General features: G+C 31.2%; 1 protein-coding gene across 2 annotated transcripts; it reads left to right on the plus strand.

Moving 5' to 3' along the window:
* The first annotated feature begins 5,814 nt into the window (after nt 1-5,814).
* On the plus strand, nt 5,815-13,875 carry LOC110649018 (synaptotagmin-1). 2 transcript variants are annotated; one of them, XM_021803419.2, is made up of 12 exons: nt 5,815-5,859; nt 7,083-7,181; nt 7,289-7,339; nt 7,470-7,593; nt 8,376-8,494; nt 8,596-8,697; nt 9,824-9,898; nt 11,486-11,562; nt 11,691-11,937; nt 12,023-12,373; nt 12,835-12,966; nt 13,538-13,875. In XM_021803419.2, exons 1-12 carry the CDS (start codon nt 5,857-5,859, stop codon nt 13,676-13,678), a joined length of 1,521 nt encoding a protein of 506 aa, XP_021659111.2. In that variant the 5' UTR covers nt 5,815-5,856; the 3' UTR covers nt 13,679-13,875. The 2 variants fall into 2 exon arrangements, with proteins under 2 accessions (XP_021659111.2, XP_021659106.2); XM_021803414.2 differs by lacking the exon at nt 5,815-5,859 and adding an exon at nt 5,908-6,240.
* Nucleotides 13,876-23,210: the final 9,335 nt, after the last annotated feature.

Consider the following 23,210-nt stretch of genomic DNA (forward strand, 5'->3'; position numbering starts at 1 on the left):
ACTTTTTCTTGTCCTTTCTCCCATAATGGGAGCTAAAGTCTTATTTATACATTCATTTATTCATTGCCTTATTTATATAAATCATTATTCATATTCCAAGTAGTCCATGAATATTTCATGGATTTCAAATTTAACTAAAATTTTCTTAAATCCTAGTGTCACTCAAATTCAAAAATTTAAATCAACTATTTACATTATCTATATCTTAACCATTATAATAGCTTTCTAATTTATTATATCATTTCCTATATCATTGGGGTCACTCAACTTCACCATTCACCATTTTACCTACCACATCCTATATTAACAACTACAATGGTTCTTATAGTTTATTTTTCTATTTCACATAACTTAGTGGTTACTATTCATTTAACCGTTTCCATTCAAAGGTTGACTTTTTGATTTATAATAGATTTGTTAAGCCTAAGTTCACCAATATACCACATTTTACATTTTATTTTTGTTGGCATTGATTTCTAATACCATTTCAAAGCTTACTTTATGTTATTCAAAATTTTCAGATTTCATACTTTAAGTTTGTTGTTCCATCGGTCATTGTTACAGTGAAAATTTGATAAAATTTTCTTCATCAAAGTTGTTCCTTATTGTGTCTAGTTACATTTCACTTTTTGAATCACCCTATTTGGAGTTTTTTAGCTTAAGTTATGACTATTTTATCATAATTGGTCGGATTGCCTTTACCCAAAATTTTTAGACAATTTTGGTTCTGCCAGATTTGATAGTTCAATGTTAGCTAGCAATTTCATTTGGTTAAGTCCAGAATTTGAGTTTGTGTTCCACATGAAAGTTGTTCTAATTTACCTAAGCTTTCCATTGATATAAATTTCAGGTCAATTGGACCTTTTTACACTGAGTTATGACCAAATGAATGAACACTATTCATTTGGTCATTTTGCACAGACAGAATTGGTGCTACCCGGATTTGATCAATTTTTAGGGCATCCTAAGTTTGCTTTTTAGACAGGTTTCCTTCATCAAAGTTGTGTCATTATGTGTCTAATTTCATTTTCAATTGACCTTGCACCAATTGAACCTACACAACTCAAGTTATAGCTGCCTAAACTTGCTAAACTCACACCCAGTCCTACAGGTCACTCAAGGCAGCACACCCAACCTCAAATCCAAATCTACAATTCACTTCAATTCCTCATTATACTCAGTCTAATGGTCACTAATTGTCCATTAAAACTTCCATTCACCATCAATATGGCCAAACCCTAATATATCTCAAAACCCTAATTTTCAATATCTCAATTCATGCATAAGACCTTATAATTCAACTTCTACCATATACAACTCATCAAGAATATTACTAATCAAATTTAATTTCATCAATATCATAATTTCCTCAAGGTTCCTCATGGCTACCGAAATTTATGGCTTTCAATTCCTCAACATATTCTTTCAATTCTTTAAATTTCTAACTCATTTCATACTCCTAACATCAATTTTAAAGAGAAAAGGAAGAGATATGGCACTAACCTTGTGAGCAGAATTTTCCCTTAGCTAACTTCAATTTTTCCTTCGCTTTCTTGGCAACCAATCACCTTAGCAAGACTCTAGGACAATTTTTAGTGTTGGGACTTAGGGTTTCTATGATGAAATCCTAAGGGAAATTGAGCTAAAGAAAAGAAAAATGGTGGATGGGAGAGAGGGATGAGTTTCGGCTGAAATGAGGAAGAAAACTGCTGGAATGTGTTTTATTTTTGTCCTATTTTATGTCATATTTATCTCTTTAATTTATTTTTCAAGTGGTGATTGGGTGGAGGCATTGTAATGACATAAGCATGAGGTCATAATTTCAAATTTAACTCATTTTCTCTTCTTTTTTTTTTCTACTCAATTTCAATTTAATTTGTAGCAATATTTATTCATATTTTATGTCATAATAATTATTTACTTAACTGGACAAGTCGGTCAAAAATCATCTCCGAAGACAAAATGACCAAAATGCCCTCCGTTTGGCTTATTGAGCCAAAATCATCTGTACCGATTGAAAAATTTTTCTAAGCCTTTTCTTGGCATTATAATGCCATAGAAACCTCAATGACTCTTCTCTGGAGTCCCAAAAATTATTTCATGAATTTTCTCCCGAGTTTAGGGCTCTTAGCTGTGAGGACCACAACTTCCCACTCGGTTACCCATCGCTAAGGCATCGGTTCATTTAACTTGATTGTATTTCATTTCTAAAATTTTTCCTAAATTTTTCTTATTATTATTTGAGTTATTTATGACTCCTTACTCTAGTCTAAATATTTTTTCAGATATTCTAGCTGTCCGAACCGACACTGGTTATCGAAACAGTAGAATATACGAAATTGCTACAGTGAGGGTGTTACATTATATATGTTCCATTTTCACTTCCTAATGAAGAGGTGGTTTAGATTTTTGTAAAATAAATTCAAAATGAGATAAGATTTTAAATATATCACATTTATGCCAAGTGACAATTTTTAATTGAATTTATTAATAATAATTTTTTTTATATTTCCTAAACAGTTGTAATATACAATTATATATAATTTAATTTTCTAAATACGTTAATTTGATGTTTCAAATTTAAATAATGAAAAAGTAATAATTACTAAATCTAATTATCATTCATTATGAGGTTTCCTAATTTTTAATGAATATCATTCATTATGAGGTTTCCTAATTTTTAATTTGAAAATATCAATGGCAATAAAATCAATACTCACGTTTATTTAAAAAAAAATCATTCAGTGGAATATTTTTAAACATTTTTACTGTAATTAAATTTAATATTTAAGTATTAATAATTTGCCTAAACTCTAAACGTTTGATTTCAAAATTCAATGAATATTATCTGCTCCCAATTAGAACCAACTATCAGAGGATATTTGAATTTTTTGGAGATATTAATGATTAAATTCTTTTTAAATATGTCTAATTATTAAAGGTAATGACTATCCATTAATTTTTAATTTTTTTAAAAAAATTAATATTAAATTTTTTTTGTATTTAACAACTGTGATATATAATTACTAAATATAATTATCACACATTATTATATTCCCTAATTTTTAATTTGAAAACGTCAATAACAGTAAAATTAAAACTCATATTTACTTTGAAGGAAAATTAATGCTTAAAGATTTTCTCTCTCCCTTTTATATATTTAATAAATTTTAATTTTATTTAATGTTATTTTATTTTTATTATTTTAAAATAATTTAATAATAATAATAATTATTATTATTATTATTATTATTATTATTATTATTATTATTATTATTATGATAAACAAAGAATAACTTATGGCCGTTAAGACCACTAATTTAAGAGCAACTGTTAACTTATTTGATCAAAATTTATTACTAATATTTTAGAGTTTTAATATTTTAAATAATAACATTAAAAATTTTTAATTAAAAGAATAATATTTTTTTAATTAATAATTTTTAATATATATATATATACACACACACTACCTTACATAACTCGGGTATTCTGCTAATATATAAAAGAAAGCTTGAATGTTTGCGTGGCATAGAGAGGCATCGCAAAGGGCATTTATTGTGCTAATGTGACTCGTCCAACAAGAGATCATAGGCATGTATTCCAGCCTTTTAGGCATTTATGGACATTACCAAAAAATGTACTCATAAAACTCTAGAGTGAAATAAAGGCACATCAAGATATTTGCCTAAATCTATAGTGATTTCAACTGCCTATTTTGAAATTGCATGTCCTAAAAAAAACCCTTATTTTTTGAACTCACACACTAATCCAATCAAACACAAAACAATAGTAATTAGAATCCCTTTCTACTTCAATAATTTCAAATTCACACGCAAATTTTCATTTTTTTTCCCTTAATTACATAAGAATGGCATGTATAAACTGAGTGTATCTATGGAGAGCTCGAGGTCATATAAGAATAAGTATATCAATCATTAAATTGAATTTTTACATATAAATACGTGCACTTCATATATATAATTTAATTAATTCTGCATATATTTAATATAAATATTTAATCTAATAATAATTAAACTTGTTTTTATATGAACTTAAGTTTATATTAGATGCATCCTACGTAGGCTAGATGTTATATATAAAGCAAGCACTACTTGGTTCCTATAAGCCAAAGTTTTCTACAATATATAGCCTTGCCATTTTTATAAAGCAAGATCGAAATGTATAGAAATTAAAGTAGAAACTTATATATGTTAAGAAATTTATATTAATAGAATTTTTGCAAAATTAAATTAAAAATATTCTATAAATAAGATTTTATTTAGAATCACGAATGTAAACTATAAGGAATTAAAAATTATATATTATAATTTAATAATAAAAAAATAATTTTATTTTACTTTCTTTTTAATTTCTAATTTCTTATTGCATCCCAACCATCATATATAGGTTAGAAAATCAAATTTATTTAAATTTTTGTAATTATATTTCATCTTTTTAATTTTAATAATTTTACTTTTGAATAAAAAGATTTGTATTAATTTATCAAATTGACCATTTTAATTAAAATTTATCAAAATTAAAATAAAAGACATATGTTTTTCTAATAAAAATAGAAAATATATTTCATTAATTAGAAAGAGTACAAAAAAAGAATACAAATCAATATATTATATTTTTATATAAATAAAACTAATCACTAATAAAAAAAAAATTAGCCAATAGGCAGGCTACATGCTCTACTTTTCAACTCAATGGTCTTTTTACGAGTCCATCATATAATCTTCAAATTTATATTTCCTATTGAACGAAAAATCAACATCTTGCTTGCATAGTACTCTTTCTCAAAAAATAAAATATTTTAATAATAAAAACACATAATAATTTCATTAAAGTAAAGAAAACACCATAAAAATTAAAGATTTATCAACAATGACAAATTTATTCACTCAACATTATTAAAGATGATAAATTTGAAAAAATATACCTAAAATCTATTCTAAACGGATAATGATATGTGAGTTATTAAAAAAATAAATAAATAAACCAACTTAAAAAAAGGGTGAGGATGCCACTGGTAAAAACAACCAGTGGTATCCACCCAAAAATAGATCAAAAGGAGAAAATGATAGAAAAAAGGAGAAAAATGAGAGAGACTTTACCTTCTATCTAAAACCCTTTTTTTCTCTCTAATGAAAAACATATGTTCCCAGTAGTATAATAAGAAAATGGTAAATTACATTTAAAGTTCTTGAGTTTTAACAAAACTCAATATTAATTCTTGGTGTACGTTTGATAACGATTTGAACACTATATTTTATTTTCGTTAAAGATTTAATCCTTAAGTTTGGTAAGATGTGAAGATCAAATTGTTAACGAAAATAGAATTTAAAAATCAAATCGTTATCAAACTCACACAAGGAATTAATTTGTAAGTTTTGTAAAATCACAAGCACTTTATCATAATTTACACTAAGAATTTTTTTTATTTTTTGTTTTACTTCTCCTGATTTCCTATTTCATCCCTCATCATTTTTATCATTTTAATGCAATTTTATTTCTATAACAATATAAAGTAAAAAAATAACAAAAAAATATTTATTAATTTTCAATAATCAAATATTATTTTCATCAATAAAATATTATTTTTTGAAAAAATTATTTTATTATTTTCCTCGTTAAAATAACATCTAAAAATAATGATACAATTATTTTCCTTGGTGATTAAGGTAAGAAAAAGAATGAAAAATAATTTTTTTATTTAAAGCAAGAATTATATTTTGCCTTGTTATGTTTCACTCCTTAATTTGTTTTCTCGCTGCACAGCATCGATGGGCCCAGTGCCGGTGTGCCTGAAAAAGAGAAACGGGAAGGATATCGTGTTTGGATGATTAAATGGTAAAAATACGCACACAAGCTCACTGTATGAACGTTTCGTTTTCAGTTTGTCCATTTGTCTTCCTAAATTCTTCTACTTTGCGTCTTATGGGCAACGTGATAACGACTAAAGGTCGAGGAAGGACTCCTCAGTCGTTTTAGTGCGTCATCTCATAAATCGAGGAGATTTGGAAATGAATTTTCTTCTACGTTCTCTGATTTAGCAAGAGAGGAAAAGGATTTGGGAATTCGTGATTTGTTTGGTTGCCGGGAAAAAGTGAGGATTGAGAGATGGGGTTTTTCAGTACGATTTTCGGTTTCTTTGGATTTGGAGCTGGCGTTGCCATAGGTCTTGTGATTGGATACTATCTGTTCATATATTTCTATCCCTGCGACGTTGAGGCAAAACTTTCGATCTCTATGTTTCTTACATTCAATTGCTCTGATGTTCATTCTTCTTTTTTGTTTCTATGGATTGCTTTTGTTCCTCATTTTCTGTTTGGTTGCTTAGAAATGCAATGGATTCAAATTGTTAGATACAACTATAGAAGAGTAACGGTGCATAGGCGCGTAAATGTTGTTTCTTTAATAATTGTGGTTGGTTTTTGAAAGTGATGCCCTATGTGAATTCTGGTAATCATGTCAATTACACATTTATGCGAATGGAGGAGCAATGCTCCAGGCGGATTTAATAATTGCCTATGCTTCCTCTTTTGAGAACGGACTTTCCACTATTTTCTATTATTTTCCTTCATAATAAAGTTTTATTTTCCAATTTTTTTCTCAATGAAAACAATTATTTTTTTATAATTAAAATTATATTATAATTTAATTAATTAAAATTAAATTATTATTTAAAAATTTTATTTTCTATGATAAAAAAAAATTTATCATATTATTATAGAAAAATAATAATATATATTAAAAATTTTAAAGTAAAATAAGTTTTTTAATTATATTTTATAATGATTTATTTTATTTAATTATGAAAGACATAAATAATTTTTTTATTTATTTTGAATTAAAAATTATTTTTTTATATTTTTTCTGAAATCTGAAATTTTCTTTAATCTTTAATCTAAGGGTTTGAAAGTCATTTTGATTTTATATTATACGCGCCGAAAATTACTTGGTACAGTTACGCTGGGCTTCATTTAAAAACTGACAAACTAGAATTCAGAAATTTTTTATATGTAGATGTAAGCTTGTTAGAATCTTATATGGTTGACTGTTTTCTTGTTTAGGATCCTGAGATTCGCCCAATAGATGAGCAAGACTCAGAAACTTTGCAACGAATGCTTCCAGAGATACCCCTGTGGGTGAAAAATCCAGATTATGATCGTGTGAGTAATTAACATCTCTGGCCTTCATACTATGCTATGAAATTTCACAACCACATGCTGAATTTTGTTTGGGCAACTGTATTAATGTTGCCTTCGGTTTTCTGCAGATTGACTGGCTGAACAAGTTTCTTGGGTATATGTGGCCTTATCTGGACAAGGTTTGAACTTCGTTTATTTTCAAATTCCTTTTTTATTATTTTTATTTATTTTTTTATTAGTAGTTGCTTCTTCTCATCTGTCTGCGTTGACTATTTTTAACTTTTACCTTTTTTTTTTTTAATTACAAAGGCCATTTGCAAGATTGCAAGGAATATTGCAGCCCCCATAATCGCTAAGCAGATTCCCAAATATAAAATTGATTCAGTTGAATTTGAAACACTTACGCTAGGATCCCTACCACCAACTTTCTCAGGTCAGTAGAGCTGACATATCCTTTTTAATTTTGTTTCTTTTATTGTATCAATGTACAGAGAAATGAAAATTGTTGTTTAAAATGGCATCTTAAGCCCTGTGGGGAGACATTTCATAGTTAGTAGTGTTAACTTTAAAGGCACATAACTGTGCTTTCACATTTTACATCAGAAGTTACATTGTAATCGCAATGTGTTATGATCATTTATAACTTAATGCTATGCATGGCTAGAAGTTTAAGAGTATGAAAGGAGGGAATTTCCCTCATCATCTTGTTTGGCTTTCAATTTTTTCTTGGAGAGGAAAAGGAAAGACGCGTAACCATTCCTCTTCATTTCCCTCCTACTAGTTGAAATTTGTTTCATTTTACCCAATTAGGGTATAAACAATTTCACCTTTGGACAGGGGAACAACTTTTATTTGTTTGACCTTTTTACCCTTATTTTTTATTAGGCAATTAGAAATTAATTTAAATGATATGGGTTTATTTTGTCTGCGCTATTATCTTCACCTCTGTGGCCATCTCACACTAAATATATACAATTTCACTTCCCTTCCCCTTCTTATCTAATTTTTAATTCCCAAATCACTTCTCCTGTTCCCCTCATTATTTCCATGCATAGTGTAAAGGGTTAAGTGAGCCTTGGAGATAATGCAGTGATTATCCAGAAGAATTCACTTGCCAGCCTATTATCCCTGGATACAGTTATGTCATTTATCACATATAAACAATGTTTTCATTTCAATGTTCTATTCATCTTTTCCACAAGTTGTTCTTATCAGGAATGAAAGTTTATGTCACTGATGAGAAGGAGCTGATAATGGAACCATGCTTAAAATGGGCTGGAAATCCTAATGTCACTGTTGCTGTTAAAGCATTTGGGTTGAAAGCAACTGCTCAGGTTAGTGGCTTCTTCTCTTACTCTGGAAGGAAAATATGATTCTGTTAACCTATTTTTGAGAAATCTGGTTTTCTTATTATGTGCTGTTTGAATAATTTCAGGTGGTGGATTTGCAAGTGTTTGCTTTACCACGTATAACTTTGAAGCCCTTGGTTCCTAGTTTTCCTTGTTTTGCCAAAATCTATGTGTCTCTTATGGAGAAGGTTGGTGATTCTGTTTGTCCTTTTACCCTGATAGTTTAGCAAAATAAAAATATTTACTAGAACTTCTGCAACATCGATACTTGGACTTATCCTTGTCAGGCACAACATGTGCCACTTGTGCGGCATATGTGTATGCCGAAAAATTCTTTTGACGGGCATGGGCATATTTGAAGGAAAGTAAGGCCTGAATATGTTTGCTTTGTGCCGTGTTGCAATATTAATCATTTCTTACCACATGAATATTCAGTGTTTCAATATCAACTATTAAGCAATCAAAACTACTAGCCTAGCACTAGCAGGATCTAGGACTCACTCCTATCAAGAAAGTATCACTTTCTAGGTTTAGAATCACATCACACAACTCAGAAACAAAAGGCACAAGTTGCTGGAATTTGTGGACTGAAAATTGAATAGTACGCTCTACAAGCATGGGTATTTATAGACCAGAAATAATCCTAAACCATTACTTTGACTCCTGTTCCATTTGGAGATTCTAAGCAAAGAATCCTCCTTTACTTGACTCCTATGTTGACTAGGATTATTAATATGACTAAAAAAAAAAAGAAATAACTCTTTAAGACACATAAAACTAGTACTCAGAACTGACAAAATTATACCTACTGTGTCTGTACTGCTGAATCCTTCAGAAACTAATTAATCCAATTCCCATGTGAAATTCTCTCATCCTTTGCACCAGTGATCATCTTAGATAATTACTGTACTCTTGATAAGTTTCTCTAATGGGTGTAAGACCTTTAGAAGTTTGCTTTGGGACTTGCTTTAAAATATTTATGATAGACTAGGGGTGATGAGGTCATTAACAAAAACTGGTTGTGCCAAGTTTGCATGCCAAATATGTCTCCGAGTTATTTGAACTTGGGGTTGGGGCCTGTTGCTTCTGCACATACCTTATTTAATATATTAGTGTGTCAATAATCATTGCTACTTTATACTCATTTTCTTTTGGTTCCTAATTATTTTATTGAATTTGCAGGATGTTATCTTATGATTAATATTCTAGCTTAGAACTGTTTGATTTTGGTTCTTATACAATAACATGGAGTATGTATCTGATGCTTTTAATATAAACCCTTTCCTTTTGATTTACTTGTCTTTGTTTTTGCAGCCACATGTTGACTTTGGGCTAAAGCTTGTGGGAGCTGATCTCATGTCAATACCTGGCCTCTACAGAGTCGTCCAGGTACAGTATCTTTTATATTTCTTTCTGAATATATACCCTTTTTTTATTGCTTTTTGCCATTCAGCTAGTTGGCAGATTAAGGTTTTTTTTTTTTTTTTAATCAATTATGTTGCCGCTTAAGGCTGGATTTGGCTGCTGATCATTTGGATATGCTGTCTACCTGGTGGCAAGCATTATTGAGAAATTTACATACTATTGGTTTGGTATCTCATCTCAGCATCTGGTGCTAATAATTTTCAACTGAAAAGTTTTTGAAGCTCTAAGGATGCAACTTTTTTTTTCCTCTCTTTTTATTTTTTTTTAATTGAGTGATTAACTTGTTCTGATAGATAAGATGCGAGAAAGAGTCAATAGAAAGCTAGAGTTTTGGAGAAGTACTCTAGAGTCAAAGGGTTTTAAGTTAAGTAGAACGAAGACAGAATACATGCATTGCAAGTTCAGTGAAGGCTAAACTGGTGATAGGGAAAGAGTTAGTTTGGATGGAGTGGTACTGTCCCAAAGTAATCACTTTAAATATCTCGGCTCAATCCTTCAAGTAGATGGGGGATGTGAGGAGGATGTTAGTCATAGGATTAAAGCCGGATGGTTGAAGTAGAGACGTGCCACGGGAGTTTTATGTGATCGCAAGATTCCTAATAAGTTAAAAGGAAAATTTTACCGAACAGGCATATGACCGGCTATGTTATATGGTAGCGAGTGTTGGGCACTGAAAGAGTTGTATGCGTCTAAGATAAGAGTTGCAGAGATGAGAATGTTAAGGTGCATGAGTGGCCATACTAGACTAGATAAAGTTCATAATGAGGGTATTAGAGAAAAGGTAGGAGTGGTACCAATTGAGGATAAGTTGAGAAAAGGGAGATTGAGGCGGTTTGGTCATGTGAAGCGTAGACATACGGAGGCTCCAGTTAGACAAGTAGAGCACATTAGGTTAGAGGATAGAAAGAAAAAAAGAGGTAGATCTAAATTGACTTGGAGGAGAGTAGTACAACATGACCTAGAAATATTATACATTTCTGAGTATTTAACCCAAAATTATTTAGAGTGGAGAAAGCGAATCCATATAGCCGACCTCAAATTTTTGGGATAAAGGCTTAGTTGAGTTGAGTTGAGTTGAGTAATTAACTTGGCTTGCTTATCAGAGTCAGAGGAATAGAACACATTTGTCTCAAGTTGTTGTCAAAATGGGCATGGGGGAAATTTTAATGTAAAAGCATTTGTCATTAATTTAATGATTCTTACCGGATATTAAACTTGCATGTTAAAACATGTATTGTGTGACACCATTTTCATTTGCATAATTACAAATGATTTAAGGTCAGATGGTGGATGCCATGTGTTTTGAGCAAGTTCATAAACTTTGTAGTTGCCCGATGAGGGACAAAAGCAATTGAGCTTAAAGAAGTTCTGATCACATCGCTCTCTGGAAGATACTATGCATGTCTCTCTTTAATAGATTTATTTGCTAAAATAATAAAATTGGTGTGCAACTGTCTTGTCATGGCATTTTAGGATTTGAAAGATTTGGTAGCCAATATTGGTTTTTGAGGTTTGTGATTTTAACAGTGAGATATTTTTCTTTCCTTGCAGGAGATTATTAAAGATCAGGTTGCCAACATGTACCTATGGCCTAAAACCCTAGAAGTACCGATCATGGATTCTACAAAGTATGTTTCTCAACTGTTCTGAAAACTTATATGAGCTGTGACAATTTAAAACTAGTTCTAGATTATGACAATTTTTTCCCCTTGACATTTGCATGTTTTTTGTTTTCTAAATTAATTGGAAAATGCAGAGCCTTGAAGAAGCCTGTGGGAATTCTTTGTGTGAAAGTTCTGAGGGCAATGGAGCTGAAGAAAAAAGATCTGATGGGTGCATCAGATCCTTATGTCAAAATAAAGTTGACTGAGGATAACCTTCCATCAAAGAAGACAACTGTAAAACACAAGAACTTGAACCCTGAATGGAATGAGGAATTCGATTTGGCTGTTGAAGATCCAGAGACCCAGGCAGTAGAGTTTCATGTTTATGATTGGGAGCAGGTATAAGATTTCCATGTGCTTACTGGAAGTCATCATCTTCTGCTACGTATTTGTTCATCTCAAATTGTTTATTCCATTTTCTTAGGTTGGCAAACATGATAAGATGGGTATGAATGTGGTTCCTCTAAAAGAACTTCCACCAGAGGATCCAAAAGTTATGACTCTTGACCTCCTTAAAAATATGGATTTGAATGATCCTCAAAATGAAAAGTCATGTGGGCGGCTAGAGGTGGAATTGACATATGTACCATTCAAAGAGGAGGATTTGCCCAGTGGTTTTGAAGAGTCAAGTACAGTGCAGAAGGCTCCAGATGCAATCCCTGCTGGTGGAGGTCTGCTAGTAGTGATTGTTCATGAGGCTCAGGATGTTGAAGGAAAGTATCATACTAATCCACATGTACGGCTTATTTTTAGAGGGGAGGAGAGGAAAACTAAGGTATATTATTTGTAAATACATTACTGGCATTAGCATTATAATTGTGTCTTAGTGTTATTTACAGGTATTTATGTGAATATATGTTGTGTTCTTTTTTGTTTGAATTCCACGTGATACATTGTGACTTGAAATTTTTCGGTGAACTGTATTGAAATGATACTCTGAAACTTTGCTTTTAGTTTGGCCTCTATATGCTTTGTGGTAATTACCTCAATTTAGCAATTGACATGGCATGTGCTGTGAAATAAATGGTGGCTGTTGCTTTCTAAAGGAATTAATGATTTTTTGGATAGCATTAAATAGATTCATTTTAAGTTCATTTCATTTTATTTATTTATTTTCGTATGGTTGATTATGTCTGCCGTTGAAGTGATAGGATTTAAGGAATTAATGAAACTGGTCTGTGCAATGCAATGCAATAGGATATCTATGGTTGATAATTCTGTCTTCTATTGGAACAGCATTTAAAGAAGAACCGAGATCCTAGATGGGAGGAGGAGTTCCAGTTCATGTTGGATGAGCCTCCCACTAACGATAAGCTACGTGTAGAAGTTGTTAGCACTACATCGAGGATGGGCTTGTTGCATCCTAAGGTATGAGTTGCATAATTTACTTATATCTTTATTCAAAGTATTGGGAGAGAATGCTACTGAAAGTGTAATTATTTCCACTTCAGTTGTGATTATAATATGCTGATGCAGCACCATTTCTATTTTATGCATTGAACCTGAAAAAGAAAAGAATTCTGTTCAATTTCTATGGAATTTAATTTTTCTCATCAGGCTCAAAGTACTAAGAACACAGAAATCTAGCAGATCATTTTGAACTTTGGCATGGCTTGATTAAACTTTAATTCGTTGTGCCATGCTGTCTTAGAAGATCATGGAACTTTGCACATTCCTTGATTATAGAAATATATTTCATGAAAGAAAGGAATGTTGGTTTTTTAGGCTGTAGTGTTGTCTGGAAGTTTTCCACTGGAGTTGCTTTCTCTATCATGACATATGGTTGAATGAAAACTAAAGGTTGTTTATGAGCAGAAGCTCCATTTCTTGGATTTGTTGTAGTTTTTGGTTAATTATGTGCCGCATTTAGATGAATTATAGCATTTACGGTGGCTTTAGTCAAACAAAAATTTTTCATATTTCCTTGTTGTTTGATCAGGAATCTCTGGGTTATGTGGACATCAGTCTTGCGGATGTGGTTAGCAACAGAAGGATCAATGAGAAGTACCATCTTATAGGCTCCAAGAATGGTCAGATTCAAATTGAGATGCAGTGGAGAGAACAGCTTCATGAGCTTTAGATTGTTTGTTTTTTCATTAAAATCACTTTTTTAATTTGAATTTTGATTTTAGGTAGCACGTTATAGGAATAATTGTCTGTTGTTTTTGCCCCAAACTCCTACGATTCTTTTTGTTGTTTTTGTAAGCTTGTAAGTTGTTGCAGTAAATAAATAAAAATAAATAAATAAATAAATAAAAACCCGCATTTACTCTTCAACCGGAAAGTTCTGCAATTTAAAAAAAATAAAAATTACTGGCTGGAGTTATGACCTTTATAAATATTTGTTTTGTAATAAAAAAAAAATAAAAAAAACAATGCCCTTGATAATTACTCTAGAGTCAAATAGATTTTTGCCAATCTAGTTGATTTTTTTGAACTCCTGATAATTACTCTTAAAGTTAAATAAACTCTTTTAAATTTAGTTTATTCTTTTAAAAATATGACAATTACTGTTAGAGTCAAGTAAGTTATTATCAATTTAATTGATCAATTGAAGTATTATAAATCGAAAATTCATTTTTACAAGTCTTTACTTAATGTTGTATGTGCTCTGTTAAATGCAAGTCCAACATACGTTGTGCCACTGAGTCTTGCAGTGCTTGAAACTTTTCTTTTGCATTCAGTATGGGGCAAAGTTGAAAAGCATTAAAATTTAGCACTAGATATGATGAATGGCAATAACAATACATAATATTTATATTTTCAATCATATATCTTCTATTGATAGCACTAAGAAAATGTTCATACTAATGCACATAGTTATCAATAATGTTTATTTTAATATATAAAAATAATATAATATTTTAAATTTTTTGTCAATTATTTTAAATTTTATTTTTATTACTTTTATCTCTTAAAATTTTTAATAAATATTTCATAATAGGAATAAATAAAATATATTTAAATATAATATAGATATGGATATATGTAATTAATATATATTAATATATTGTAAGTTACCTCATAATAATAGTTATTTATTATAATATTAATATGATAACTATTAAACAAATTATAACTTAATGCTACATGACAATACTATAAATGAAAATATTACATATAAGTTACGTGAAAAATAGAACATCACGTGTCAAACTCTTGGAAATATTTTTTAATTTATACATATTTTTTTCATTTTAATATATAAAAATAATGAAATATTTTAAATTTTTTATTAATTATTTCGAATTTTATTTTTATTATTTTCATCTCTTAACATTTTTAATAAGGATTTCATAACATAAATAATTAAAATATATCTATACGTAATATAGATATAAATATATATAATTAATATATGTTAATATATTATAAGTCATCTTATAATAATGGCTACTTATTATAATATTAATAGAATAACTATTAAATAATTTATAAGTTACATATAATAGAGAATATCATATGATAATACTATGAAAAAGAATACTACGTGTTAGCTACATGGCAATGTTATAAAAAAATATCACATGTTAGATTCTTGTAAATACCTTTTTATTTTATATATATAATAACTAGGTACATACTCAAGCTTTGCACGTGATTAATAATAATTTTAATATATAAAATATTTATAAAATTAAATTAAATAATAATTATATATTATAACCGTTTAAAAAATAAAAAAAAAAGTAAGTTGATATTTTTTTTAAATTTAAAAATTAGTGGATAATTAACTATCCAAATTAAAAAAAAATAACTTTTTTAAATTGTCAAGGATTTAATTTTCAGTTTTTTGAATTGGTCAATAATTAATTTCAAATTAAAAAAATAAAAAGGAAGTAGTTACAATTTCCAATTAATAACTGTTACTATTGCCATGTGATTCAAGAAGAGGATTATATATTTATAATTTTAATTGGCTAGTTATAATTATAATTGTATCAATTTTTTAAATTAGTATAAAATCAATAAAATTAAAAGATCAATCAATTAAAATTGAAAATAAAAGTAAACATTTAAATTTTTAGTCATTATAATTATAACATATAAATTTTCAAAACATAATTTTTAAGAGATTGACCGAATTTTGATGAAAATTTATATTTTTTAATAATTAACCTTTAATTAATAAAATAATTGTTATTTTTAAGAAAGTTTAGATTAAAAAATTGTACGTTTTGAAATTTTAATAATTATTTTGATAAGGAGACATTACATTTACAAAGTGATTTTTACTTTATTTATAAGATTTTATTTATAAATAAAATCTTATCTTTAATAATTAGACATTTTTAAAAAAATTCAATCATTAATTTCTCACAAAGATTTAAATATGTAATTTTCATAAATAAATAGTAAGATTATTTGAATTTGAAAAGTTAAATTAATTAAGTAATTATATATTATAACCATTTATGAAATGCATAAAGTTTTATTATTAACACTTCTCTCTTTTCTTTTAAAGATATTTAAAATTAGTTAACCAAATTTAATATTGAAATTAGTAGACAGTTAACTATCTAAATTAAAGACAATTAAATCTTTTAAATTGTCAAAATTTTGATTTTCAACACAATTAATGCTTTTTTATTATTTAGATTTAAAAGATTACATTAATTAAGAGTGAAATTTGGATTGTATTTAAAACATTAAATTAAATAATAATTATGTATTATAAAGTTTAGAAAATACAGAAATAATTTACCATTATTAAAAGTTAAAAAATCAAAATTAATTTAGAGGTGATATTTGGATTTTAATTGAGTAATTAAAGTACATGATTGTTATTGTTATTTTTTTAGAAAGTTTGAATAAAAAAATTGTGCATTTTGAAATTTTGATAATTATTTGAGTAAGAAAACATTATATCTGGAAAGTAATTTTTTTTACTGTACTTATAATATTTTATTTATTTAGTAAAATACCCAAAGTTACTATGATGTTATTAAATTAATTAAGAGTAAAATTTAAATTGTATTTAGAAAATTAAATTAAATAATAATTATATATTATAACCATTTAGGAAATACTGAAATAATTGCTATTAATAAAATTAAATAATAATTATATATTATAATTATTTAAGCAACACTGAAATAATTGTCATCCATAAATTTAATTAAAATCTGTCACTTGACATAATTGTGATTCATCTGAAATTTTATATGACAGTATCAAGGGAAAATATGCTTGCTTTATATATATATTACATTACATTACATTTAATCACAAAGGCCCTAATTTTAAAAAATCAAATTTTAAAATAAATAATAATTTAAATCATAAAAATTAAAGTAATACGATAAATAATAATGATAACTAAAAGAAAAATAAATAATAATTAACATAAAATAGAGTTATTTATAAAGGGTGACATATGATAATTGTTGACTCCGTGTAGATTCACCCCCACCACCCTCCCCCCTCTTTAATTATTTTGGGACAACAATAAAGCTTCAAAGAAAGTATCAGATAACAACATCACTCTTTTTTCATAAATGAATTAATAAAAGAAAAACAACATAGATAATTTTTAAATATTGCATTTAATCACAAAAGCCTTAACATTTAAAAATTAAATTTTAAAGAAAATAGTAATTTAAATTATAAAAATTAAGGCGGCAATAATAATAATAATAATAATAATAATAATAATTAAAAGATAAATAAAAAATTTAAATAATAATTAGTATAAAATAAAGTTATTTATGGAGAGTGATATGTGACAAACTCTCTAACAAAGGTTTCGGCGGACTTAAAAAGCCACCTATAGACACTTTACGCTTAATCATTTTAGATAACGCTTGCATCATCTGTATTACTATAGCTACTGGCATAGAGTTAGCCGATACTTATTCCCCAGATACTGTCATTGCTTCTTCAGAAAAGAAGTTCACGATTATGAGATCTTCCTTAGAGAGTTTGTCACATGTTACTCTCTATAAATAACTCTTTTTACATTAATTATTATTTTATTTTTTATTTCTCTTTTAATTATTATTATTATTATTATTATTATAATTATTGTGATTTAAATTATCAATTTCTTTAAAATATAATTTTTAAAAATTAATATATATGTGTGTGTGTGTATTAAATCAGAGAGAGAAAGAAGGGGAAGTGGGGGAGGGGGAGAAGCCGAGAGAGGAAGTGAGGGAGCAATAAAAAGTTTAATTTCATATATGTAACAAAAATGGACATTAACTAAATGCATGCCTAATAGATGTAAGTCACATAATAGAGATTAGGTCTTTTTGACCTAAATTTTCAATGTTTGAACTTTAAGAGTTCCTGTCGGGAGTAGGACTGTGCATGGTTTTTGGGGGTCCCAAACCAAAAAATTGTATCAAATTGACAGGAACCATATCGAACCGAACTTATTTAGATATTTTAGTTCGATTCTGGTTCGTTTATTATGATTCTTTACTAAGAAACGAATCAGAATCATATCAAAACTAAACCGAAACTATACTGAACCAAAACTAAACAAAGAATCAGATTTATACATATTTTTTCTATAATTTTTTTAGATGCATTATATATATATATATGAATTAAATACAACATAAATATTATATTTCATTTTTTTATATTTTCTAATAATTTTAGTTATAAATATATTAAATTATTTATAATTAAGAATTATAAATGTACTATTATATTGTATCTATTAATTTATAATTATATTTGTATCTTATGATTAAATATTACATATTAAATAATTAAAATATATATTGTATGCTATACTATTATATTATATAATATTCTTAATCCTAAATTATATATGCACTTTATAGTTAAAAATTATATAATATAGAATAGTTAAAAGATATATTATGTCACGACCCAACCTATGGGCCGGACCGGCACTAGGACCTGGGTCAGCCTAAAGCCGCCGAGGCCCATAGTAAGCCTAACTATTCACTTAACCTAACTCTAAGGCCCATTTGGGCCCAATTTCAAGAAATCAACCGGACAGAGTCCGGCCATAAAATGGACCTTTCAACGGGGAGTTTTTGACTCACCCGACCTGTAAACACAATAAATACTAAATTGGAGAGCTCAGCTCACCCTCCACATACTCATCAGCATAAAAATAAATGGGAGCTCAGCTCCCTCATCCAATCCATCAAACATGCATAGAATATTAAGTTTACAGGTCCAAAATAATAATTTAGTTTACAGACCCATATCAAATAAACATTTCTAACACATGCGGAAATTCTAGAAATTTATAGAATTACACAAGCATGAATAAATAACCTGCGAGGGAGAAAGCAGGTTAACCTCAAAAATATCCTCCTGTGGCCTGGAAAAATATTGAACAGGAGTGAGCGTTCGACTCAGAGAGTTAAATATCAATTTTAACCATAATCTCTATAACTATCTAAAACTAATGCACCCTGTGGAGTGAAATGCAATATCAGCAACAATTCAGATCATAACAGCAAAAAGGTAATTTGGAGCACTCACACACCCAGTAATATCAATCATAATATATGGGAGCTGATCCCCTATACAGCTCTCTTAAATCCAACCTCGTGCCAGCGAAGAACTCAAGCCGGACTTTCGCTTAATAAATCAAATCGGGGTCCCAGCGAAGAACTCAAGCCGTGACTACCCCGAAGGACCGGGTCCCAGCGAAGATCTCAAGCCGTGTCTACCCGTCCTATCCATAGTCCACACCACATCACACGCACACTAACGCACGCACACTGCTCCAAATTACCACAACAACATCCATGGCACTTTAACAGTTATAAATGCAACATAAAACGTGTCTAGAGTTTATCTACATAGATACATACATATAAGTGATGCATGAACATGCTTGAACATATAATAATAGTGAAATTACAATTAAAATTAATATTTTACTCACAGACCAACGGTCACTGTGGCGACTGGGCGGAGGAAGAAGGCTGTCCCGGCTCACCTGACAATTATATTACAATTATTTAATACAAATGACTCAATACAAATCAAGAAAAGACCAAGTACGTCCTAAGTCGTGCCGAAAATCTGGCAGAGTCTCCCCTATACCTAGGACTTACCCAACCTGCAAAAGGGTCCAAAACACACTTCTATATTCACAACCCATATATCCACAACTCAATCTCATCACACAGCCCCTCCTAGGCCCATCAAATCAATCATCCATCACAATATGTAAAATTTCAATTTAGTCCTTATAATTGATCATTTTTGCAAAAACTACCCAAACAAGCTCTAAAAATTCTAAATCTTTGCCCTGCGGTCCTTAGCAATATTACTAGGCTATTGCAAAAAGAATAATAATTTTCTAAGCTGCCACGAATATTTTATGGATTTTTAATCCTATTCAAGCACTAGAAAATTACGAAAAAGCAAGGTTCGGGTTTACCTTTGCCGATTCCGACTCTGGGGACGCGCTCGAGATGTCTGACAATGGGGGGTAGCCAAAACCTCGATCCAGTTTGGAGACTTTTCCGGTAGCGGGTCTGTCTGGCTGAAAATTCACACACCCGGTCAACTGTCGAATTTCCGCGAATTGAGGATACTTACACGAAGCCCACAACACGGGGGTTAGTACATAAATTTTTCAGAATTTTCTAAGCTCATTTAATGCTTGAAAAAATACTGCGAAGTTCCGTGGGACCCACCGAAAAACGGTATCGGAAAATTTTAAAATTTATATCCTCGCGAAGCTCTCGACGAGTGGAGCGCTCTGGTACTCTCGGTTTTCTCGTGGGGTTCACGGTTTGCGAGAAATCTAGCCCGAAAATCAAAATGGGCTAAACCTTCCCGGGCAAAAATTGGACAAACCGCTCAATGGATTTCGGTGTTCTTGGTGTCTATGGAAAGCTCTTGACGAGTAGATGAATTTAGACACAAGACCCGGTCCGATTGGTGGCCGAATCGGCCGGATTTTGGCCGGGAAGTTGAAAAGTCGCGGGCGCAAGGGAGGGGCGTTCGCGCCCGTTTTCCGTCCGTTTGGGGTGGCAGCTGGTGGGCTGGGACGGCTGGGGGTGGGCGCCGGCGAGCTGGGAGGGCAGGGGAGGCGGCGGCGCGGCAAGGGGAGGAGGGAGGAGAGAGAAAAAGAGAGAGAAAGAGAGGGAGGTCGGACGCGCGCGGGGAAGGGGAAAGAAGAAAAAGAAAAGGCCGGTCCGATTCGACCGGTCCGATTCGGTCCGGTTCAATTCGGCCGGTTCAATTCAGGATACAAAATTTTAAATTTTTACTCTGCCTCGTGACCGAAAACGAGGTCCAAAAATTCCGAAAAAATTTCAGAAAACTCAGAAAAATTCGTAGACTCTAAATATATTTTTAGTTTTGCCACGTGGTCTTTAAATTAATTTTTAAAAATCATCTAAATTTATATTTTCGAAAAATCGAACTCGATTTTTAAAATCCAAAAAATCTCAAATAATTTCTTAAAATTTAAATAAAATTAAAATATCAATAATACTCATAAAATAATAAAATTTAAAATTTTTAGGGTGTTACATTCTTTCCCCCTTACAGAAAATTCGTTCTCGAATTTTACACAAGGCAGAATAAAGTACAGGATTACACATTGAACAGATAAGGGTACTTGCTACGCATGTCCCATTCTGACTCCCAGGTGCACTCTTCCACTGACTGGCTCCTCCACAAAACCTTAACCATAGGGATCTGTTTTGATCTTAGCTGTCTCACTTGATAGTCTACTATGGCTACAGGTTGCTTCTCAAATGTCAAATTCTCTTTTAGCTCTATTACATCTGGCTGTAGTACATGAGAAGGATCTGGAATGTATTTCCTGAGCATGGAGATGTGAAATACGGGATGAACGTGAGAAAGGTTGGGTGGTAGCTCCAACCGGTAGGCAACTGCTCCAACTCTATCAGTAACCTCAAAAGGTCTAATATACTGAGGTGCCAACTTGCCCTTCTTTCCAAATCTCATGACTCTCTTCATCGGAGAAACCTTCAGGAATACATAGTGGCCTACTGCAAACTCCACACCCTCCGTCTGGGGTATGCATAACTCTTCTGCCTACTAAAAGCTGTTTTCAATCGTTCCCTGATTAAAGGAACTACCTCTGAAGTGTACTGCACTAGATCTACATCATGCGCCTTCACTTCTCCCATTTCTGTCCAACACAGAGGAGACCTACATTTTCTTCCATATAATGCCTCATAGGGTGCCATCCCTATGCTGGAATGGTAACTGTTGTTGTAGGCAAACTCCACCAAAGCTAGCTGATCATCCCATTGACCTCCAAAATCCAAAACACTCATGCGAAGCATGTCTTCCAATGTTTGGATTGTCCTTTCGGACTTTCCGTCTGTCTGAGGGTGGAAAGCCGTACTGAAGTTCAATTGTGTGCCAAGTGCCTCCTGCAGCTTCCTCCAAAACCGAGAAATGAACTGGGGCCCTCTGTCAGATATTATGAAAGCCGGAACTCCATGCAATCTGACTATTTCTAGAATGTAGAGTCGGGCGTACTATGCCACAGAATGTGTAGTCTTCACAGGCAAGAGTCAACTGATTTGGTTAGGCGGTCTACAATTACCCATATCGAATCATATCCTCGCGTGGTACGAGGCAACCCAGTCACAAAATCCATAGTAATCATTTCCCACTTTCATTCTGGGATAGGGAGCTCTTGCAGCTTCCCTGACGGTCTCTAATGTTCAAACTAATGTTCAAACTTCACCTTCTGACAAGTCAAGCACTTGGACACAAAGTCTGCTATGTCTCTCTTCATGCCATTCCACCAGTAGCTATCTTTCACATCATGGTACATCTTGGTGGAACCTGGATGGACATTGTACAGGGTATAGTGTGCCTCTCGCATGATTTCATTTCTGAGATTGTCCACATCGGGCACATATATCCTAGAACCTTGCATAAGGGCGCTATCATTGGCAAACTCGAACTCACTACCTTTACCTTGCTGTACTCTTTCTATGATCTTCATCAATTGTTGGTCTCTGTGCTGGGAAACTATAACTCTGTCCCGCAAGTCTGGCCTCACTGAAAAATGAGCCAACAATAACCCCTCATCTGAAAGATCTAGGATTAAACCTTGATCCATTAACTCATGTACTTCCCGAATCAACGGTCTCTTCTCCACTGATATGTGCGCCAAACTGCCAGAAGATTTCCTGCTCAAAGCATCTGCCACTACATTGGCCTTCCCAGGGTGGTACTGGATGGTGCAATCATAGTCTTTCAGAAGCTCCATCCATCTCCTCTGTCTCAAGTTTAAATCCCTCTGTTGGAAGATGTACTTCAAACTCTTGTGGTCGGTGTATATCTCGCACACTTCACCATACAGGTAGTGTCTCCAGATTTTTAGTGCAAAGACTATAGCCGCCATTTCCAAATCATGGGTGGGGTAGTTCTGTTCATGCCTCTTCAGCTGTCTTGAAGCATAAGCCACTACTTCTCCATTCTGCATCAAAACACACCCTAGGCCAACTCTGGAGGCATCACAGTACACGGTGTATCCTTCACCACTCATAGGTAGTGTCAACACAGGGGCGGTGGTTAGACACTCCTTAAGCTTTTGGAAGCTCTTCTCACAGTTATCTGTCCAAATGAATGGAACATTCTTCCGAGTTAACTTAGTTAAGGGAGCTGCT

Source organism: Hevea brasiliensis, chromosome 1 (assembly GCF_030052815.1).
Source record: "Hevea brasiliensis isolate MT/VB/25A 57/8 chromosome 1, ASM3005281v1, whole genome shotgun sequence".
Lineage (NCBI taxonomy): Eukaryota > Viridiplantae > Streptophyta > Magnoliopsida > Malpighiales > Euphorbiaceae > Hevea > Hevea brasiliensis.

Bases quoted from the DNA above. Each gene is read 5' to 3' on its own strand.
- LOC110649018 (XM_021803414.2), top strand. From the start codon at position 6,130: ATGGGGTTTTTCAGTACGATTTTCGGTTTCTTTGGATTTGGAGCTGGC. The intron at 7,340-7,469 runs GTTTGAACTTCG...TTAATTACAAAG, and splicing joins TGTGGCCTTATCTGGACAAG to GCCATTTGCAAGATTGCAAG. The intron at 8,495-8,595 runs GTTAGTGGCTTC...GAATAATTTCAG, and splicing joins GGTTGAAAGCAACTGCTCAG to GTGGTGGATTTGCAAGTGTT.